Below are 21,337 nucleotides of genomic sequence, written 5' to 3'. Positions count from 1 at the left end.
GCTCTTTGCCCGGCCTCTCCTTCCCAGCCGGTGGGAGGACAGAGCAGGAGACTTACCCTGACGGCCAGCGCAGGCATGCCCTCCCTCCGGATCCAGGGCCCGGGCTGTGTTTTATACTCCAGCTTTATCATTTGGACGTTCCTTCAAGGAAACCGGAGGTGATGATGAAACATGCTGTGTGCACTTCATGTTTTAATCTGCACAAATACACAAAACAAGATTAATAATTCATCTTTCCACGAGCCTGGAAAGATGAAAGAACGCTTGATTAAAAGGCGGTGAAAAGCCCCTAACTTGTACTATGTGCCTGTGCATATAATTGTGAGCCAAGTGGGCCCCACTTTCCAATTTTCTATTTCATCACCAAGAAGTGTGCAAGCTCCAGTGAGGTTGCAGCTGCAAACTGTAATAACAGAGGGTAGTATTTCCCACTTAGAATGGGAGGAAATGCTCCCACATACATGAAAGTAAAGGGAACTGTCTGCTTAAGAAAAACTGCCACTTTTAGACTCAGCCTTCGTTTCTGGCTCTGTCTGCATCTCTGGCAGTCTAGTGATATCCAAGGACTTGAACTTTGGGGACAGCTTCAACAGCCTCCACAGTAGCCTCTGACCATAATCCCCGTTAACTACCTACCCTCGTTACCCACTGCTTTGTAATGAACCAACTCAAAGCTTAATGGTTTGAAACAACAGCGATGATTCTATTATACCACTATAATTTTGAAGAGCTGGGTCCAGGAGCCTCTAAAAGCCCATGTCACCAGACAATGTCACATCTGCTGAGTTTCCCCAGGTTTTCTGAAGGTTGCACACCTGTCCTGTAAGACTCGGCCCCTGGGAGGCCGTCATGAACTCCCCACAGACATGCATCTGTGAGCAGCCCAGCCAGTTCACACAGCAGACAGATAAGCTTTCACATGGCAAATACCATGTATGCCCCACACCACCCCCAAGTTAAATATGCCTCACTGTCAAAGTTCACACTCCTCCAGAGTAGCCAGAACATTGGGGGACAGTTGGGAGGGCTCCCCTGTTAAGAAAACAGAAAGGACTCCCCCCAGAATAACAAAAAATAATCGCCAACAGTTATTAAGGCTTAGAACGTGCAACCAAACATTTCACACTTGTTACTTAGTTTATGTCTTACAACAGCCTCATGAAGTAGGTACCATTATTTGCTTCCCTTTGCATATGTGTAAACTGAGGCACAGAGAGGTAGATATATCGTCTCCCAAGTCACATAGATAGTGTGTGATAAGGTAGGATTTGAATCCAATCTGCACGGAGTAAAACAAGGAGTTGTTGAATATTCAGGTGTTCTGAGCAAGTTATCAACAAGATTTGTTGAGTGTTAACTACATAGGATAAGAAAATTATTTACATGGAATAAGTTGGAAAAGAAAATAACATCCTTGCTACACTGCCAGACTTGAGCCATCTGGTTGACCTATGTGATGAGCTAGCTAAGCGTTGGGAGTCTGCTGAGGTGGTGTAGGGAGATGCTGGTGATGTCAAAGGTCTCACACTTTTCCCTGACATCTCAGCGCTGACCAAGGAGGAGCCTCGTGACAATCTAGTGGTGAGTGAACAGGTAAGTGGGCTGGTGGGAGATGTCAGGTGGCCCTGGCTGCCTCGTGGACCTCTTTCCTACCCGATTTCCATTTTGCCCTCCACACATGGCCACATGGGCCTCCATCCAACGTGCCTAGTCCTTTCCCATCTTGGGGCCTTTGTGCTTACTGTTCCCATGACTTGAAACTCTCTTCCCTAGACCTGCATTGGGCTGGCTCCTTCTCATCCTTCAATAATTAGCTTTAATGTCACTCTTCAGTGAGGCCATCTCTGACCATCCCTGAAGTCTCCCCACTTGACCTCAGGCCCCCGCTCTCTGGCACCTTGTTTTTTCAGATCCCTTGTGACAAGTTATAATTATCTATCTTATGTACCTGTTTATTTGTAGTCATGCTTCTCCCACCTCGAATGCATTCCCTGAGGACAGAGACCACATCTGCTTTGGCCACTGCTGTATCCCAGCTGCTGAACTGTGCCTGGCACTGACTTGGTTATGAATTAATGAAAGAATAAATGTGCCATGAATAGATTTCATAGGCGTTTTATTCTTATTTTCAGTGAATTTCAGAGCTGAGAACGGTGAGAGGGCATAGCTTAGATTTAGGAGAAATAATTACACATGGTCTGTCCCATTTTGCCCATGGGTGAGGCCCCTGTGCCTTTTTCTTTTTTAGCTGACTTCACTGTCAAGTTCATCTGTGGGCTCCATGTCCACGCCAAGGGAACGGTCCCTACCTGTATGTTCAGTGGTTGAAACCACCCAAAGGTGACCAGAGCTGGTGTGTTCTCTATTGATGAACATTTGGTGTTTCTAATATTTTACTACTAAGAACAATGCCTTAAAAAGAACAACAACCAATGTCTTAGTGAATATTCGTATACATTTGTCACTTTCCGCATGCATGGTGTAACTGTGGGATAAATTCCTAAAGTTGAATTTCAGGGATAAAAGATCTGTACGTTTAATATGTGTCTGTGTATGTAGGTTATTTTATTCACCCTCATTTCCTGAAACAACAGTGAAATACAGACCATTAGCTACGTAAACAAGTACGTTTTTAGAGAACTGTTATGGTTCTATTGGTTGTGAGCAACAGAAATCAATTCTTGTTAGTTAGCTAAATTTTAAAAATGCAGAGATTTATTGAAAGAATATTGGGGCATCTCATGGAATCCATGAATTTGTTGAACCACGAGACCCGGGGAAGCCCAAGAAATGGGACCATCCTGCAAACTCCAGTCATGCTCGGCGACCTTCTGCCTTGGACCTGATTCTGCGGCAGGGATCCCTGGGCCATGTGCATCTCAGCTCAGCATTCTTAATTACCAGCTGATGAGTCTGGTTAGGTCATGAGCTGTCCGTGAATTGGCTAACAATGGGGAGTGGCTCCTACTGGGCAGGCCAGGCTGAGGGGACTCACCCCTCCGCACCCAAACAGGGAGCTGAAGTTGTGAGCTGGGTGGCAGCCACCGCAAGAGGTGTGTGGCTCCACAGAAAGGAAAGAGCAATTCTAAGCCAGTGGCTTTGCTAAATTTGTACAAAAGTGCACAGTTGGTGGCTCAGTGCTGCTAGGGAGGGGATTTCTTTAAAAGTATAATGTTCATCATACCTTGAAATAATGAAGAGGTGATTCGCATGAGTTATCAAGAGTGAATGCTATTGAGAATATCACACTAAGGGAAATAAGTCAGATGGAAAAAGTCAAGAATCATATGCTTTCACTTACATGTGGGATGTAAAACTGCAAGCAATATATGAATGAACAAGATAAACAACAACTCATAGACACAGACGACAGTGTGGTGATTACCAGAGGGTAAGGGGGGTGGAGGGGAGGGAGAAGATGGTAAAGGAGGTCTAATACATGGTGACGGAAGGAGACTTGACTTGTGGGGTGAACACAATGCAATATGCAGATGATATAGTACGGAATTGTACACTTGAAATGCATATAATTTTATTAACCAAGGTCATCCCAATAAAGTTGGTAATTTTTTTTTTTTTTATATTAATAGAAGAGTGAGTGATGACTGTGGAGACTGGATTTTCTGATCAGATTTGCTAATCAGGACTGTTGTGTTGTTCTGAGATAAGCAGCAGCAGCCCTCCATTCATTGGTGTTAGCTGTTTGACAAGAAGCATCTGTCATGGAGAAAGTCAAAAGTGAGGGAACCAAACAGGTGCCCTTACTTCTGAGGGCAGCAGTGAGGAAAAGGCGGGACAGGAAGGCCAGAGCCTGGAGCCTGGCCTGACTCATTGCTGTGAAAACCCTTCTGACACCTGACCTTCCTCAGCCTCAGCTTCCCTGGGAGGGAGCAGCAGTGATAGATTGATTGTGAAAATAGTCACAGGTCTTCACACCCCCCCCCCCCCCAAATATCCACGCCCTTTGCAATGTGATCTTGAAGCTCCTTTCAGCAACTACTGAAGTCTATTTCTCCATCCTTTTGGGTAGATAGATTGTGACTCAATTTGGTCATTCACTGTGTTGGGAGTAATCACTTGGACCAGCTCAAAGCCAGTTGACCTCCGAGTATGTGAGAGATGTAGCCAAGGTTACCAGCACTGCTGATTCAATACACTCTAACCACAGACGCATGGCTGAATCCAGCCAAGACTAGAAGAAGTACCTGACTAACCCAGAGATTACTAATATATTCTTTCTGTCTAATGCCACTAAGTTTGGTGGTGGTTTGTCATACAGCAGTAGCTAACCAATATAGGAACTCCACCCATCCAGGCCTGGGAATGAGAGAGAGCAGCTGGCAGTCCTGTCACTGCCACCATTCTTGGGCACACAGCATCGGTAAAGGGTGTATTCTTTCCTCACACCCACATTTTGTCAACATGCGCTGTACGTCCTGTGATACACTGGCTCCTCTTCCAATGCCCTGGGGGATGTAACTGTTCTAAGCCCCTAGCAAGGCTGGGGTCTGAACTGCATCTCCTTTAGAGCCTCCTAGACCAATGAATTCCTTTGGCCCCAGATGGAAGATTTCTAGGTGAGGCTTTCAAACAGTAACAATTGAAATATGTTGAATGAACTTAGATTCCGCTCCACTTCAGGAATTTCAGGCAGGATTCATATTCACACAAGTCTGTGGATCTCTTTTGAAACTATGACTTCATTTCCATCAGACAGCTCTTCTATCTTCAAAATGTATAATTTCTTGAAGGTCACAAAGATAAAGATGAGGTCTCCAGCTATTATCTGCCCTGTCTACACATCCAGATGGAGCTGAATCACTGTTTCCCTCCAGCCAATCAGCTCTGTCTTTGTTTTCTCTTTCAATTTCAAGTTAAGAATGTTCAGGTACCATGTCCTTTCGATAGAGAAGCATCTTATCATTTCTGGGGGAAACGTAGGGTTGGTCAAGCTGGTCTCTCAGGGCCCCTTAATTCCAAAGAAGTGTTTGTTCTGAGAAAGCTAGTTTCTAAATCTTTCCCACAGCCTAGACATTCTTCTGCATTCTGTTGAACCAGGCACACATAACATGCAAGCTTCTTAAGGAGATCACATATGGGCTATACAGGCAAGTAAAGAAGTGACTGTGATATGAAGAGGTAAGTGCTGAGACGGAGGAAGTCCTGGGTACACTGGGGATGTAGTGGGGTGGCCTCTAATCCAGACTTAGGGGGCGGGGGTGGGTGATGGAGGCGAAGAACGTCTTCCTGGAAGAAACAGTGCCTACACAGACAGGAAGTTAATCATTAGGAGTTAAACAGGAAGTCGGGGAGGAACATCTTTGGGAAAGGAAGAGTTTGCACAAAGGTCCAGCAGCATCCAAGGTCAGTGCCCTTTCAGCGGACAGTGCCAGAATGTGGGCTTCCAGAAGCAATGTGGTGAGAGTTGATGCTGGAGCCCTAGGTGGGAGCCAGCCCAAGAGGACCCTTGCAAGTCTTCCTAAGGAATGTGGATTCTATCATGGGGACCATTGGGAGGATCATTGATTTTTGTGTTAGAAAAATCAAAGAGGTTGCAGAGAGGAGGGGCATCTGAGGGATCCCCACTGGGAGCGGTTAGGAGGCATCAGAAACACCCTGTCCTCCCCTCCTTATGCCTCCTCTCTCCTGATAGTAGGAGGTGGTGGTGCAACAAGCAGCAAAACTGTGTACTTGCCACGTGTGCCCACCAGTGGGGGTCATGTTGGACCTGGCCATCTGCCTTAAGTAATCAGACTGACATCAGCGACAGTAGTAACGGATGTGACGCCAACATCAGGTGAACAATATTTCTAAGTTCAATGCCACACAATAGCAGCAGAATTCAATAGTCATTTGTGGTTCTCCAGACTAAACCCAAAGTTTGGATTTCAGTCTCTGCATCCAAAAGTTTCATGGGATAAAATAGACCAATGACGACAAAGAAAGGAATGTCTTGCTTCACCAATAGATTTTATTAGCAATAAGATCCAGTGGTCACACGTCAGCAGGCTCTTAACATGGCGTGAGAGTGAGCAGTACATCCTCCCTCACCGTTGACTGACTGCAGAAGTTATACCTGCGGAGAGAAGACAACGAAAGGTCAGCTCCTTGCAGCCACAGTCGGTGTGCTGAGCCCGAGGCCAGGCTCTGCTCTCCCCGCCATCGGGGTGAGGAGCGCGCCCTGTGCCTGGGACCAGACCTTGCTGGAGGGACGACCTCTCTTCCATGAAAAGGACTGGGTTCTCCTTTCCAATGTTACTTCATGGCTGTGCAATAGCAGAGAGAGGAGGTGTCCTCAAAGGACAGGGAAGACTCACTGGTCACATTCTACAAGCGCCTACTAAACACTTGGCATGTTGTCAGCTGACATGGCCGAGGAAGAGGCAGGGCAACGGCACAAGAAATCAGCCAGAGTAAAAATTCTGAGGCCCTGGGGTTACATTGGCTAATGGTATATCTTTTTCTGTCCTTTTACTGGTAATATATTTGTGTTTTTATATTTAAAGTATATTTCACATAGGCAGCATATAATTGAGTATTGATTTTTTTTTAAATCTAATTTTAATCTCTGTCTTTTAATTATTGCAGTTAGACTATTTCATTTAATATGGTTATTAATATGGTTAGGTTCAAGTCTATTATCTTGCTACTTGTCACATATTCTTAGTCTTTTTTCATCTTTTTATACCTTATTTTTAAAAAATTCCATTTTATCTCCTTTGTGTGCTTATTAGCTAGAGTTTTTGTTTTATTTTTCTAGTGGTTGCTTTAGAATTTATACCATAAAATTTTAACTTATCACATTTTACCTTCAAATGATATATCAACTCACATTTGGTATAAATATATTACAATAGGATATTTACATTTCTCTCTCCTCCCTTTATGGTATCATTATCACGTATTTTACACATACATGTATTATAGCCCTCCCATATATTACCATCATCTTAAAATAGTCAACTATTTTCAAAGACTTAAGTAATAGTATTTAAAGACCACATGTATTTTCAATGTAGTTGCTATTTTTTAGGTTCTTAGTTCCTTTTGGCAGATTATTTTCCACTGGTCTAATTCCCCTCTCTGTGAAGATCTTCCTTTAACTTTTCTCATTATGTGGACCTGCTGGTGATAAGTTCTTTCAGCTTTGGTATGTATGAAAAGTCTTTCATTTTCATCTTGAACTACGAATTTGTGGGTATAGAATTCTAAGTTAACTTCTTTTTTTCCTTTCAGTACTTCAAGGATGTTGATTCATTGTTTCCTTGACTTGCATTGTTTCTGATGAGAAATTTGCTGTAATTATGGTCCTTATTTCTCTTTACGGAATGTATATTTTTTCTCTGTCTGCTTTCAAGATTTTATCTTTATAACTAGTTTTGAGCAGTTTGATTTTGATGTGTGTTGGTTAGTTTTCGTTATGTTTCTTGTTACATCACTTAGATCAGTTGGTTTATAGTTTTCATCAAGTTTGAAAATTTGGGAGCCATTATTTCTTCAAACATATTTTTCTGTTTCCTCCTTTAGGGTCTTCAACAAGAAGTATAATACACTTCTTTAAGTTATTTCAATGTTCACTGATGTTCTTTCTATTTTAAAAATCTTGTTCTCTGTGTGTTTTTTTGAATAGTTTCTTTTAGGCCTTCAAATTCACTAATCTTTCTTTTGTAATGTCTAATCTGCTGTTAATTGTATCCAGTGTACAGGGTGGGGAAAATAGGTTTACATTCATACAGAAAAATAATACAATAATTAATAAATAATACAATAATTAATAAATAATACAATAATTAATAAATAATACAATAATTAACTGTGTTTTGCATTCTCACAACAGTAAACCTAGTTTTTGCCCCACCCTGTTTTCTTACTTCAAATATTATAGTTCTAGAAACTCAACTTGGATCTCCTTGCATATATGCCATACCTCTAATGAGCTTCTGAACAAATGGAATACGAGTTTAACGGCTGTTTCAATGTCTGTGTCTGCTATTACAACGTTGGTGTCAGTTCTGATTTGGTTTCCATTGATTGATTACCATCTTCATCAGAGTTTGTATTGTCCTGATTTTTCCTCTACTTGAGAAACTTATTTCATGTCATACTGTGTGGGTTTTAGTTTGTCTGCTGCTGGATAGTTTTGTATTCCCATAAATTTTCTTAAGCTCCGTTTTGGGTTGCAGTTCAGTTATTTGGAAACAATTAGAAACTTCCAGATTTTGTTCAATCTAGGCTAATGATTTCCTGCAACTGAGGGAAGACTTTCCTAAACATTCTACACAATGTTTCTTGACTTGTGAGCTTTTCCAGTTTGGCTGTGGACACAGGTGCCCTTCCCATCCCTGCAAGATTCCTGGGCGCTATTCTCTCTAATCCTTTCAGACGCATATTTCACTGGCGATGGCTCGTTTCCTCCCACATAGGTGCTGCTCAGTGCTCTGCCGAATATTCAAGGGAACTTCCCAGATTTCTGAGATTCTCTCTGTAGCTCTCTCCTCTCTGGTATTCTGTTCTTTGAAATCTAGTTGCCTTGGGTTTTCTGGAGTCTTTGCTCTGTCTTCTTAATTGAGGGAGTTCATTGGACTCTGCCTGAAATTTTCCTCCTTGTGCGACATCCTGAAAACCCTCTTAGGCAGTAAGCTGGGACAATTGCAAGGCTCCACCTCATTTGTTTCTTGTCTCTCAGGGGTCACTTTCCTTTGTTGCCTCATGTTCAGTGTCTAATAACTGTTATTGTATGTACTTTTGGTTGGAATTTCAGTTGTTTCGTTGGGAAGAGGAATTTGACCACTGTTACCCCACCTTTGCCAGAAGCAAAAGCCTCATTGGGCTTTTGCGGGGACTGAGTGACATGTTGACAGAAGCAGCACAGCTCTGTGCCTTGGAATTTGGCTTTACCTTCAAGCACTGGGCTAATATTGGTTTTGTTATTGTTATCGTCATCAATTCACTTTTTCTGGTGGTTCACCATGGTAAATACCCTTTGGCTCACATACACATTAGTCTTGGTTAGAACCAAAAGTTGACCTTTGTCTTCACTGATAGGGCCAATGATCCAGAACAGTCTATTTGTATTTCTTGATAAGTGGTTTTCCTGATAATTTTAGTGGCAATTTGGTCAGGGCCAGGACATTTGGAGAAGACGCACATATTAAGCACACACATAGCACAGAGCACAGCTGCTAAATGAAATCATTCTTCTCACCTTAGATCATGAAACCAGATTCTCAACCTAACCCAACTTGTGTGAGATGACATAACACTCAACTACAAATCTATCAAAGTGGTGTTCCTAAAGTTCTCCACTTTCTCCTAAAGAAAGAAAAGGTATTAGGATGCAGCTGTGGCTGGGGTGGAGGAGAATCATTGTAAGAGATTTAACTTCAAATAAGTTTTCAGTGGCACTAGAACTATAAAGGTGATTCAATAGGTCAAATCTCTTTGGATTTTTATTACTTACTGTCTTCCATCATTTCTTTCCACTGTGATCTGGGATGCTCCCACTCTGGGGAGAGTTGGGTTGATGACATTGTTATACCAAACAAATTTAACCATCTGCAAATCTCCAACATCCACGTCTGAGTCAATTTCATTGGACTGAATACTGTCTGGTCGGAGAACGCCCCTTGGGAGTTAAAAAGTTAATAAAAATATACATGAACATATTTAAATATACATACAAATATGTATGTTTCTAAAACCAGCTATGAGGCACCTCTAAGTTGAGGATCAGCAGTACATTTGTCACTCTGATGTATTAAATAAGTGCAGACATGTATGCTAACTCAGCGGTAGTTTGTCTACTGTTAATAACTTATATTGCTTTAAAGTTATCCTTCCTTTAATAAAACTTCAAATATGTTTTAGTCATATCTTCCCAGTATATCATAAATGATGACATTATATCATCTTTTCCCAGTTGTTTTGGATAGAATAATTATTTATCGATTATAAATCAGATGCTACTCATCAAAGTAAACATCTGGGGTTTTCTCAGGACATAGCAGAGAAAAACATTAGAAACAAAAATATGAAATGTATTAAGGCGTAAGGGTGAAAAAAACCTCTTCTTTTTGATGATATGTGGCAATACCACACACTCCGAGAGAAATGAATAAATTCTTGTGCCCATGACATACATCGGCTCTGTGGGGTATTCCAACATTCAAGAAGCGGAGAGTTATATTTTACTCACTTGAAAATTTCATACTGCTTAGAGTTTCCTTGGTCTCCAAACAAAGAAACTAGCACGTGGCCTCTAACCTTCTTTCCAGACAGAGTAACAGTCACCTTATACCTCCAACCTGCATGAGGTGACAGAGAATGTGCAGAATGTCAGCTTGCAGACAAGACACACTAAGAACAGGTAAACTTGAATCTCACTCCTGCTGAAGTCTGAATAGCTTATCTGTGGTATCGGTAGTTCTTCGAACAGTCACGGACATTCCTTTTATCCCAATATTCAGAGGACAGGCATCAGGGAAGGGCAAGAGAAAAAGCAATATATTTTGTTTTTGATTTTTTAACCTAACAGTTTCTTATTAAATGTTGAAAGAACTATCTGTTCAAGTGTAAGCAGAAAACGATACACTATGACATTAGTATCAATTTACTTCATTTGCACCGAGCATCACGTGTTAGGGCACTCTCATCTTTGTCTAAATAGTCTACATAAATTTTCAAAACTTTGACAATTCAACTTTCCATTGCCTTTGGCGATGTATCAATTTGTGGTAACCAATTATGGTATTAGTTAATAATAAGTTATCAGTGTTTTTGTTTGTTTGTTTGTTTGTTTTACCATTTTGAGTGTGGACTATTGGGGGGGAGGGGATAAAATCAGGCTTTAGTTTTTACAATGCAGCTAACCTCATTGATTCCCAGCCAAATCGTTTTCTTCCTCCATTAGCTAGAAGAGAGACCTGCAGTCTGTCCCCATGTTCCACCACCCACGCACCCCCTAGGTGCCGGCACCCACGGAGTCTGCAATCCTAAATACCTCTTGAATCTCTCCATTCCTTTCCATTCTCCTATCTCTGCCATCTCTCTCCTGGATTACTTTTCTGTTTGTACAAAACGTCAGAATTTTGTTCACTGGAACTTTTGACTATGAAGAGGTTGGAATAGAAGAAGCCTCCTAAATTCAGCCCCAGAATCAAATATGAAGAAATCTATTTTTGTCTTATTCATAGTTCAGTCCCTAAACCTGGTTCTACCGTCCAAATTGGCTGAGCCCAGCATTTGGGTGTTTTTCCACAGTGGGATGGGGTGTTTAAAAAACTTTGGTGCAGAAAAGGAATTTCATGCATTTTTCCTGGACATGATAAAATACATAGCATTACGAATTTAAGGCAAATCAAATAGACTTACGGGCAAAATTGCTGGCGTCACCAGTGTTTAGATAAAATGTCTGGCCAACTCCCTTTGTTTTCCCAGAAAACCTGTCGGCATAGTGGCCCATCTGCGGGCAGCCTTCGCTCGGACAGGGGAAGCACTTGTTCTATGGGAAACAAAGAAGTGATGGATGAAGAGGCTGTTTCTTATAATAGCGCATCCTCTTTTTTTTCAAGTGTTACAATCCAAGTATTCTAAAGCCAATTTTGTTCTGATGGTAAAAATAGACATAACAGTGTCTCAGCAAAGGTTAAACATGCATCTCATTATTTTAAAATGACGAATCAGCAATTTCCCTGTTAAATAACACAATACTAACAAAAATATTATAAAAATCACACAAAAGAGAATTTATGTAAATATTTAGATATACATATTTGAATCTTTCCCCTTTCGCCCCAGGTCTATATAGGTCTGCATATATATGCATATATATATATATATATATATGCATATATATGCCTGCAGGTAGGTAGAATTTATTTTACGAAGTTTGCAAGACACAGAGCAAGAAGTGATGATCAGCTACTGACCTCAAAATAGGACCCAGCAGAAGGACAAAAGGCTCAAAAGCCAGGTTTTTCTCAATTCTTTTAGCTCCTACTTAGTGTATCAAAGGCTAAAGAATTCAGATTCAGAATTCTCTCTGTATGGAGAGAAAATGCCCCAGTTGGTTGTTAAGGTTTAGCCATAGGTTGGGGTCTAGAAAAGATGGATATCATTTAGTAACTGTGGGCCAAGGAATTGTGGCAAGAAGAGAGGGAAAGGGAGGAACAGGGTGGGAAGGACAAACAGCAATTTCCACTGTGGAAGGGCAAAGTTGTCCCACTCCTGGATCAATGAACCAGATGGGGACTGCGCCGAGGACCAGGTCGGCATCCAGCAAAAGCTAAAGACAGACTAAGCGAGCCAGGAAGAATGCCCACAGCTCTCTGAGGGCATTGCCTGAGCCAAAAATAAGTAGATGCTCCCAGAATTCATCAGCAGACAGTTGCCACGGGCTCATCACTGAGGCAGACCCCCGAGTTCTCCCTCTGCCCAGGACATGCTGACCACCACCACCATGATCACCTTGCCCAATACCAGCCTGGAGAGAAAGGCTGAGGAATCTGCAAGGCTGAGAATTTTTCTTATACAACTGTCTGAGCACCACCTAAAAGGACTGTTTATATTATTGAGTTAGATTAAACCTAAAGCTTCTCTGTTTGTCTGTTTTCCCCATTACCTAGAGAATAGGGCTATGGGAAGACGACAACAATAAGTTAGACCAAAGAAAGGGGGGTGTTCTGGTTGTATATGTAAGTTGTACTGTGAATAGAATATACCACACACCTTCCCCAAACACACACATAACAGCTCATAGGTGTTGACTGCTAATTATGATATTTTAGGTTCTGGGCTAAGCAATTAACATGTATCATCCGGTTAAATTCCCCCACCAAATCTGTGAAGTCTCCCATTATTATTTACATTTAGAAATAAAGAAATTGCCTTCGGGAAGTTAAGTCTTTTGCCCCAAATCATTTAGCATTCTGAAGGTGAAACCCGGATTCATGTTCTCTCTCTTCATCGCTACATTTTATCTCCTTGGTAATTATGACTTCAGCTGACTTGTTACTTGAAATTTTATTTATTAAATGAAATAGATTATACATTTCTTATTTTTCAAAAGGGTTTGTAGTAAAAATTATACATTTTTATTTGAAAAAATTATGGTGTAAGGAAAAGCAATTAAAAGTAAACAGGGGTATGTCATATTCCAGATCACATTGAAAGATCTTAACCTAGATAACTAGAGAATACCAAACAAGATGAAAACTGAGAAAAAAATCTTGACAAGTATGAGATTGCACAGAAATATCCATATGTCCATTATTATATAGTTTTACAAGGTCAGCATGTATGACAAGTTTTCCATGTTCATCAGCATCCTATAGCCACAGCTCAGATTTCTAGACTATTTTTAACTTAGAATTATTTCAAAAACAAGATTGAACCTTTACCTGATACACGCAGAAGCGAGTGAATAAGACAGACAAGCCCATTTCTTGAAAATTCTCCAGCACCTTATCACTATTAAAATAAATTTATATGACTAAAAGTATATGGAGTGTGGCAGATGTATAGCAACATTTACTGAATGCATGTCATGGGCAGTGACCCACACGAGCCATGAGAAATGATGGTCACAAAATTCTATAGGTACCAGGGGGCGTCTACTTACCCCAGTGAAAGCACTGTATGAGGCACAGGGGAACCCAGCAAAGCCGTTCGGGTTGAGGATGGTATCAGAGTAATACTTGTAGCTTCTCAGGTGATTACAGGCGAAGAAGTCACGAGAGCCTTTGGAATCGGGCATGATTTCATGTCAGTGACAGATTTTATTTTTCCAAGTTAACATCATGATAAGGTAATAGTTCGGTTGTTGGATAAGTTTCTCTAATTAGTGTGAATTCATGAGGGTCACAGAACAAAATCATTTATGAACCATATTTAGGATTCCTGATGAAGTTAGAAGTTAAGTACTATTTAAGGTAATAATAGTTATTCTATAGCTTTTGAAATAGAAAAATAGCTCTTTTTTTTGAAATGGAAAAGCCACTTCAGAAGGAAAATATTGGTTCATACAGATATAACTGTAACTTAGTAACGCATTCCCTGAATTTGAAAGTTGACTGCAAACACATTTCTTTTTCTTACAGCCTTCTCATGCTCACTTTCCCCAGTGAAAAGGCCCTAGCTTGGGGATACAGTTAAAAAGTCCTTTGTTATAGAAAATGTGAGAGCTGTACAATACCAAAATATTTAGTAAGTTTAGCAAAACAAAACACAAATTTCCCCCCAAGAGAAACCTCTCATGCACACAATGGTTTTACCTTCCCAGATCCCCTCTATGTCAACGATCTGAGAGAGAATGTTCTTCTGACATCCGGGCATGTGTATTCCTCCATTTGGAAAGAAATCCAGGTGTCCTGCAGTTTGGCTCATTCCAAATCCTGAAGAATTTTAAAATATAGAAAAGATGATAACCCTCTAAAATACTCTAATGTCTAGACTCAATAAACATTCCAGGAGGACGAATTGAGAAACTCACCCATGTTGGGGATTATGGGGGCAGCATCTGTGTGAATTACATCCACAAACATGGCATCACTGGGGTCCAATCGGACTTCTTCGGGTGTCCCCTCAAAGCAAGGTTCAGCTGGGTCCAACCCTAAAGTGACAAGATATGTCATGTCAACATCCATCAGTGTCCCTGCACATACATCTGTCTTCATGACGGTCATCGTGAGTTACGCATGAAAGTGTTAAGCTAGTTCTTTGCTACCTCACCTTTTTCTGAAGGTAAATCTGCGTCTATTGTACTATTCCCATTAAAGGGCATTGCCCCCAACTCATGGAATTTTGCTTTACTTGTGGATACTTAAGTCACTGAGATGATCCTGGTCACTAGCAGCAGTTACAAGGAAAAAGCCAGACCCTGGGAGATGCAACACCCCTAATAGGTGCTCGGGCTGAAAGAGTCCCCACTATACTCTAACCTCCCATGAGCCATGACCTCGGCTTGCGTGGCTTCGCATAGTGCCTGGCTGGCTAGGCTTTTGTAAACATTTACAGACCACGGGGAAGAACGTTCCCTCCTGCAAATTAATGACAAACATTCCAGCTGCCTCCACCAATCCAAACATAACCAACTTAACCAAAGTTTTAAAAAGAAAATCAGTTGGAGGCTAGAAGAGGAAAGTGGCCATTTCTGAGTTACCTCTCCAATGGAGGGGAGCAAAGTCTTTCTTATACACTCACAGGGTTGTTTTAGGACCTGAGTATCCAACATGTGACCCCATCAGCCAAATATAAGTAGTCTGAGATTTGTAAAATAATATATTTTATCTAATTAGCAGCATGCAGACTTGGCAGCCCCGGGCCGCCTGACCACCTGCCTGCCTCCCACTCAATTCTCTTGGGTTGTGTTTGATGGAAATTGGGCTAATCACCAATTGCTATTGAAGCAGAATATAATTTATCATACATTTTTGAGCTCTTTCGTCTTAATTCTATTTATTATTTGTTCTATTATTTATGCTATTTTACCCTGGTCATGAAATTTGTCCTTTGTGATGCTGGAAAAAGGAAATAGATATAAATAAAACCTCAAGATGTTTTCCATTCACATTTTAGTCACATGCAATATTTATATGCTCAGCAGAGCTCAGTAGGCCAAAGACTGATATCAATAAAACATTCACAAGGCCTCAACACACACTGGCTTCTCATCACGTGGCCCAGTTCAGGCTGCACCTAATGTCCATCCTTTCAGACATCTCAGAGGCTACACGTAGTCTAATTTTGTAGCTTTTACTGTTCTGACCAACCTGTGATCCGCCCAATGGTTCCATTGGTCCTCCTTCCTGCTTCCCCAGCAGCGTGGGAACCCAGGCTATGGCCGATGATGTGGACATCGGATGGGGAGTACCCAAATGCCGACTGTTGGGGAAAAAAGACTCCTTCAGAATGTTTTCGAACAGTGAAAAACTCAGGATGGACATGGAACGGGAACCTCTGAGCACTTGAGTAAGAAGACGTACTCTTCCCTCAAAGCAATTAATTTTCACAGTTTTTCAGTTATAATAAAAAATGATGATGGTTTTAACATTTAAACTGGTAGAAGTAGGGCTTTATTTTGTTGTTTTACTATGTTGAGAGACTCTTTGATGGATATAAAGAATTGTTACGTAGAAATAGTGAAGCAAGTATTTGGATTAGAAAATAATAATGAAAACAATTATTTAGGCACTTTTAAGTTTAGAATTTTGTTTTTGTTTTTAGTTAATAGATCAGGTTAGTTTGTTATCATTGTGATTTTCTTAAAAAATAACAAATAGCCCTGACAGGTGTGGCTCAGTTGGTTGGGCATTGTCCCACAAAGCAAAAGGTCACTGGTTTGATTCCTAGTCAGGGCACATGCCTGGGGTGTGGGCCTAGCCCCAGTTTGGGGTGTGTACAGGAAGTAAGCATTTGATGTTTCTCTCTCACATCAATATTTCTCTCTCTCTCTCCCTCCCTTCTCCTCCCTCTAAACATCAATAAATACAATCTTAAAAAAATTAAAAAACAAAAACAAAAAACTGGTTTAATCTTGAGGCTGACATTATCACGTCAATGCCATTTAATAGCTGGCAAAATTAGAAGAAATACTGGGGTAATCCAGTAGAAACAGCCTGCCTGGTTGAATAATAACATATTTAAGAAAAACTAGCCTGTTGACCTTCATAAGCATATAGATGAATCCCAAGTCTGGATTTTTTTTTTTTTTTTTCATTTCTTTTTCAAATAAAGGGGAAAGTCAAACCACAGCTTTTTTTTTCCTTTGAAAGAGAATCCAGAGAGCAGTGTGCATGGGATTTGACATATAAAAGTTACCTGAAGGACTTCAACAAAATAAGCCACTTCTGCCCCCACGATCCGGATGTTCTGTGAGGCCTGGGTGTACGCGGTTCGGGAGCCACTCTTCCAGTCCACACAAATGCAGTTCACGCTTTCCACCTGGAACATGTTCTGGGGGAGGAGACACAATAAACAGGTAAGTGATTCCGAATCTTTATTAATTCCCAATTATTACATCGGAGGACTAGGATTTACCAACTCATGCTTGCTTTTGACCCCAATGTAATAAACAAAACTTCTAGTCTGTTATGGATGTGGATTCCCTTTTAAAGTTTAACATGGACTCCAAACCGGAAGTTTGGCCATAATGGGGACTGGATGCTTGGGATTTCTATTGCATAGACACCTGTTTCAGGGAAAAATATATAAAATGTGGTACAATGGGTTGTCTCATTAGAGCTTTTCCTAGAATACACTCCAGGACATTGCCTGTCTTGTTCACCGCGGTATCCTCAGTAGCATGGACAGTTCCCGGCACACAGTAGGTGCTCAATAAATATTTATCACATGAATAAATAAATGTATAAATGGAAGACTATGTTAGGAACTCCTTAAATAAATATATTGAAGGTAAATGGGTAAGCTTTTCCATAATGGGAAAACTAATCAAAGCTTTTAGACAAACATGCTTTATTGTATGGTACTGAAGAGTTATTTCACATAGAAGCATAGTCTACTGGATAGCTGCTGGAAGCTTTATCCAACAGGGAGCCACAATCGTTTCATGAATATTAGATCTGGCAGGAATTCTGTTTAAGTGTGTGTTTATGCATATTCTCACCATTTTTTTCCAAGAAGAATTTGAGAAGAGCGAAGCAGCCTTAGACTTCATCTCCAACTCTTTCATTTTACTGATGCAAAAATTCAAAAAGGGGAAGCAATTTGCTAATGTCGTGGGTAGAGTCGGACTAGAATCCAGGGCCTTTAACCTCTGAGTTTAATCTACTTTTCTCCATCGAAGTACAATAGCATTGTCAAAACCAAGTCAAATGCCAGAAAAATACATCTGCTTTTGAGATCTCAGAAATAAATTATACACATATATCTCAAGGTCTGAATTTTCCTGAGATGAGAATCACTTATTTTTTCTCTACTGCTGCATAGTAATTTATTACCCGCCCCCCCCATAATCATCAACTTTAAGTTATTTCAGAAGATAAGTTATAGTTTTACTGATTATTTCTAAACTTGGGAAGAGAATTCTCCTGCTCATTTTGGCTGCCTTCAGAAGATCAGCAGAAACTCTCAGGAGCTGTCCCCAGTCAGCCTGTGGCTTGAGTCATAGACAGGTCTGAAGTTAAATGGTATTATAACGACCTCAGTGTCTTTTTTTTCTGGAGATCTCTGAAGACATGACAGGCCACAGAGGCTTGATGAATAAATGAATCAATGATTATGTTCCTTGAGCTGTTAGTTATCTAGCAGTTACTAGAAAATTTTGTTCTGTTTCATTTTCTGTCTTTTAAAAAACTTCTTCATTACCACAGGCCACACAGCCAAAGACAAATGAAAGAAAATAGGATCACTACTCTGTGAGAACAACAGAAGCCAGAAGGGAAAACCACACAATTTTCCTAGCTATCGTTAGCATAGGAGAGCCCAAAGGAGCAAGAGAAAATCAAAGGCAACTCATTCTTTTGGGCAGAATGAGGTATATTAACTCTTCATAGAGAAATGAAAACCTATTGAAAGAAATTAAAAGCTCTTGGAAATGCAATTCATGTTTACCGGTAGAGCAACATGTGTTGCTAAATTTTGAAGTACCTCTGTATTCTTTATTGAATAACTACTACCCAAAGCTCCAAACACCTGCCAACTTTGCTGCCCTGACAGTGCCGGGCTCCATCCATCCCGTCTGCCTCCTGGACCTCCCCTGGAAGCCCAAGGCCCAGCAGAATCAGGGGCTCCTCCAGTGTCACCGTGGCCAGGATTTGTCCTGATTGGTTGGGGCCTGTGCCTCCCCCATGGTTCATGATCATGCCAGAAACCATCTTTCCTTAAGAGAGCACCATGCCTCACCTTGCACATGTTGGCCAGCCAGTTTTCTTCCCCCTTGTCTATGAAGCCGTGAATAATGAAGCGGGTTTTTCTATTCGTTTTGAAATTGGAGACCTCAATAGTTGATGGATCTGCCACGAGTTCCTGTTTGGGGAGAAAAGTGTTTGATGTCAGGTTTCTTGTAGCCTCTGGTTACACGTGGAGAGAGGTGGTAGGAGGAGAAGACGGCCTGGGCTCGGGAGCCTTGTGAGTAAGGTTCTCCCATTTCAGTGAGGCTATCTGCAGCCAACCTCAGGTTGCTACTTTCTAGATGGCACGAGATGTTGGCAGTTGTTCAACTTGGGATAATAAGTCTGCTATGATATTGGTGGTAGGGGGTCTCATCTCCATGCAATGGAAGGGTTTATGTGTATATGTGTGTGTATTTTACATACAAAAAATATGTTGAAATAATAAATATAATAATGAGATTATATATAAATATACATATATCCATATTTAAATTATTTATTAAATGGTACCATAGAGGTAGGATAAGAATAGTAACATCAAGACAATGAAACCTTTATAAACAAAGTTACATAAGATAATATTTGGTCCTAAAGGCCTACAAAGAGGTAAATTCCACTGACTTATTATCTTTAAAAGACTAAAAATTCAGTATCCTTATCACATAAAGCAGATGGAACTTAGTTCTGAAAACAATGAGCACTCTTACTTGAAAAGTATTTGGGTTCTCATTGGTGTACAGGAGGAAGCGGGTGTTGACCTCTTTGGGGCCCCAGGGCAAAATTTTGAGGGGTCTTTCCACAATTCCTGCCCATGGGGCATCATCGCTGAAGCAGCCAAGTCTTTGGAAGCAGATTTCCTTTCCTGCAATCACCCAGAAGGGTTTCAAGGATATTAGTTGAACCAGAATGTTCTTTTTGAATGGTCTCTCTGGCAAAATATGCGTTAACTTATATTTTGTGGCACATTTTCTTCTGCCTCATCCCCAAACTTCTTTCCTTCTACACATTCACAGACCAGCATCAGTAGCCAATGTCCAAGCTAAAGACAGGCTGCAGCTGCTCATTTCTACCATGTAGGACCCCCTCATGCCCCTCATCTCTCTGTGTGGTGCCCCATTTAGCCTCTCAACTCATATATCTTTCCTGGGCCATTGGTGCCCAAGAAAGAAGAAGCCTCCTGTCCCCAGGCCTTGGTAGAGGAGGTGAGGCTAAACCCCTTGCAGCCGTCTTCTGGCTTTGGGTTTTGGGTGGGGAACTCACTTCATGCAAAGGCCAAAACTTTGTATCTCCAAATGATTGCGTATTTACGTCTCTGACCTCTGTGCAAGGGGCATCCTGGATTCCCGTGAAGAAGAATCTGCTCCCAAATAATCAAACAGAAAATCCGTGGTTTTATTCAACTCGAGGCTTATATGCTACCCCACAGAAAGAACAACGCAAAGGAAGGGATCTTGAGGAGGACAAAGTCTAGACCGAGAGGAGGAGGAGGAGGAGCAGCGGCTGCGGGGGCCGTGTCCTTGAAATCTCGCTCTGTGCCGGGTGCTGAGCATCATGGTTTACATGCGTTAGGTTACCCAAGTCCCCCAGCGACCCTGTGAGAGGGGTGGTAGCATATGCCCGTTTCACAGATGGCGACAATGAAGCACAGAGAGGTTAAGAATGTCGCTCAGGGGAAAACATTGGTGGCTGGTGGAGCCAGGTTCAAACTCCACACAACATCAAGCTAGGGTTGCTAAATTCAGCAAATAAAAACACAAGTTAGAGTATTAGATAAACCATGAATATCTTTTAAAGAAAACGATGACATGTTGTTCATCTGAAATTCAAATGTAACGGGCGCCTTAGCTTCTGTCTGGCCACCTCGCTCCAAGCACCTGGGCTGTTACTCATGCACTTTTCTGGCTCCTCCTCGTCCCCATTGTGGCTTGAATTCAGCCAGCACAGCCCTTCTTGAAAGTATTGAGCTCCATATAAATATATTTACTTACCTACTACTGTTCCCAGCAGCAGCGCAAGTGCCCAGATGGGAAGCATCTAAACAAAGTTAAAAATAAGAGTGAAGCTGGCTAAATTAATTTGTAAAAGATTGGCATAATTCAAGTGTGGCTAGACTGCTGGGAGGAAATAGGTAAATACTGATAAACGGGGCTTGGAAAACATGCTCCTGACTCACCGTGGCAGTTCCGGCAGGCCCTGCTCACAACCAGATGGGATCCAGAGGTCCTTTTATAGGCAAGCCTTATCTTTTTGAGTGGTTCCATGGAAAAGTGACATGAAATGAGAGGAGGTGCCAACGATCTACTTCTAATTTTAATCATAAATAAACCCAAATTGATAGAGTAGGTAAAGTTTTCCACAGTGCTCGTGGGAAGATGAGAAAGGGGTGGATAGGAACAATTCTCTTCCAGTCTGATTACATAATGCTCAGAATCACCATAACTTCAACGTAGTAAATGTTCTAGTCCACCTCCTTTTAAATTTACTATTCT

The 21,337-nt window shown here is 41.2% G+C and overlaps 1 protein-coding gene across 1 annotated transcript; it reads right to left on the bottom strand.

Annotated features, from left to right (window-relative positions):
• Positions 1-5,953: 5,953 nt before the first annotated feature.
• PNLIP (pancreatic lipase) lies at positions 5,954-21,052 on the bottom strand. The gene is made up of 13 exons (XM_090278659.1): positions 21,022-21,052; positions 20,837-20,882; positions 19,556-19,710; positions 18,859-18,981; positions 16,816-16,950; positions 15,768-15,879; positions 14,489-14,608; positions 14,271-14,390; positions 13,619-13,737; positions 11,371-11,500; positions 10,196-10,304; positions 9,461-9,625; positions 5,954-6,076 (listed from the first exon to the last, which is right to left on the bottom strand). The coding sequence occupies exons 2-13, from the start codon at positions 20,880-20,882 to the stop codon at positions 6,013-6,015; spliced, it is 1,398 nt and encodes a 465-aa protein (XP_090134785.1). The 5' UTR covers positions 21,022-21,052; the 3' UTR covers positions 5,954-6,012.
• Between the last annotated feature and the right edge of the window lie 285 nt (positions 21,053-21,337).

This window comes from Furipterus horrens, unplaced genomic scaffold (assembly GCF_987537825.1).
Source record: "Furipterus horrens unplaced genomic scaffold, mFurHor1.1.pri manual_scaffold_5, whole genome shotgun sequence".
Classification (NCBI taxonomy): domain Eukaryota; kingdom Metazoa; phylum Chordata; class Mammalia; order Chiroptera; family Furipteridae; genus Furipterus; species Furipterus horrens.
Note: the sequence above shows the minus strand (reverse complement) of the source record. Positions and strands in the feature narration are given on the sequence as shown.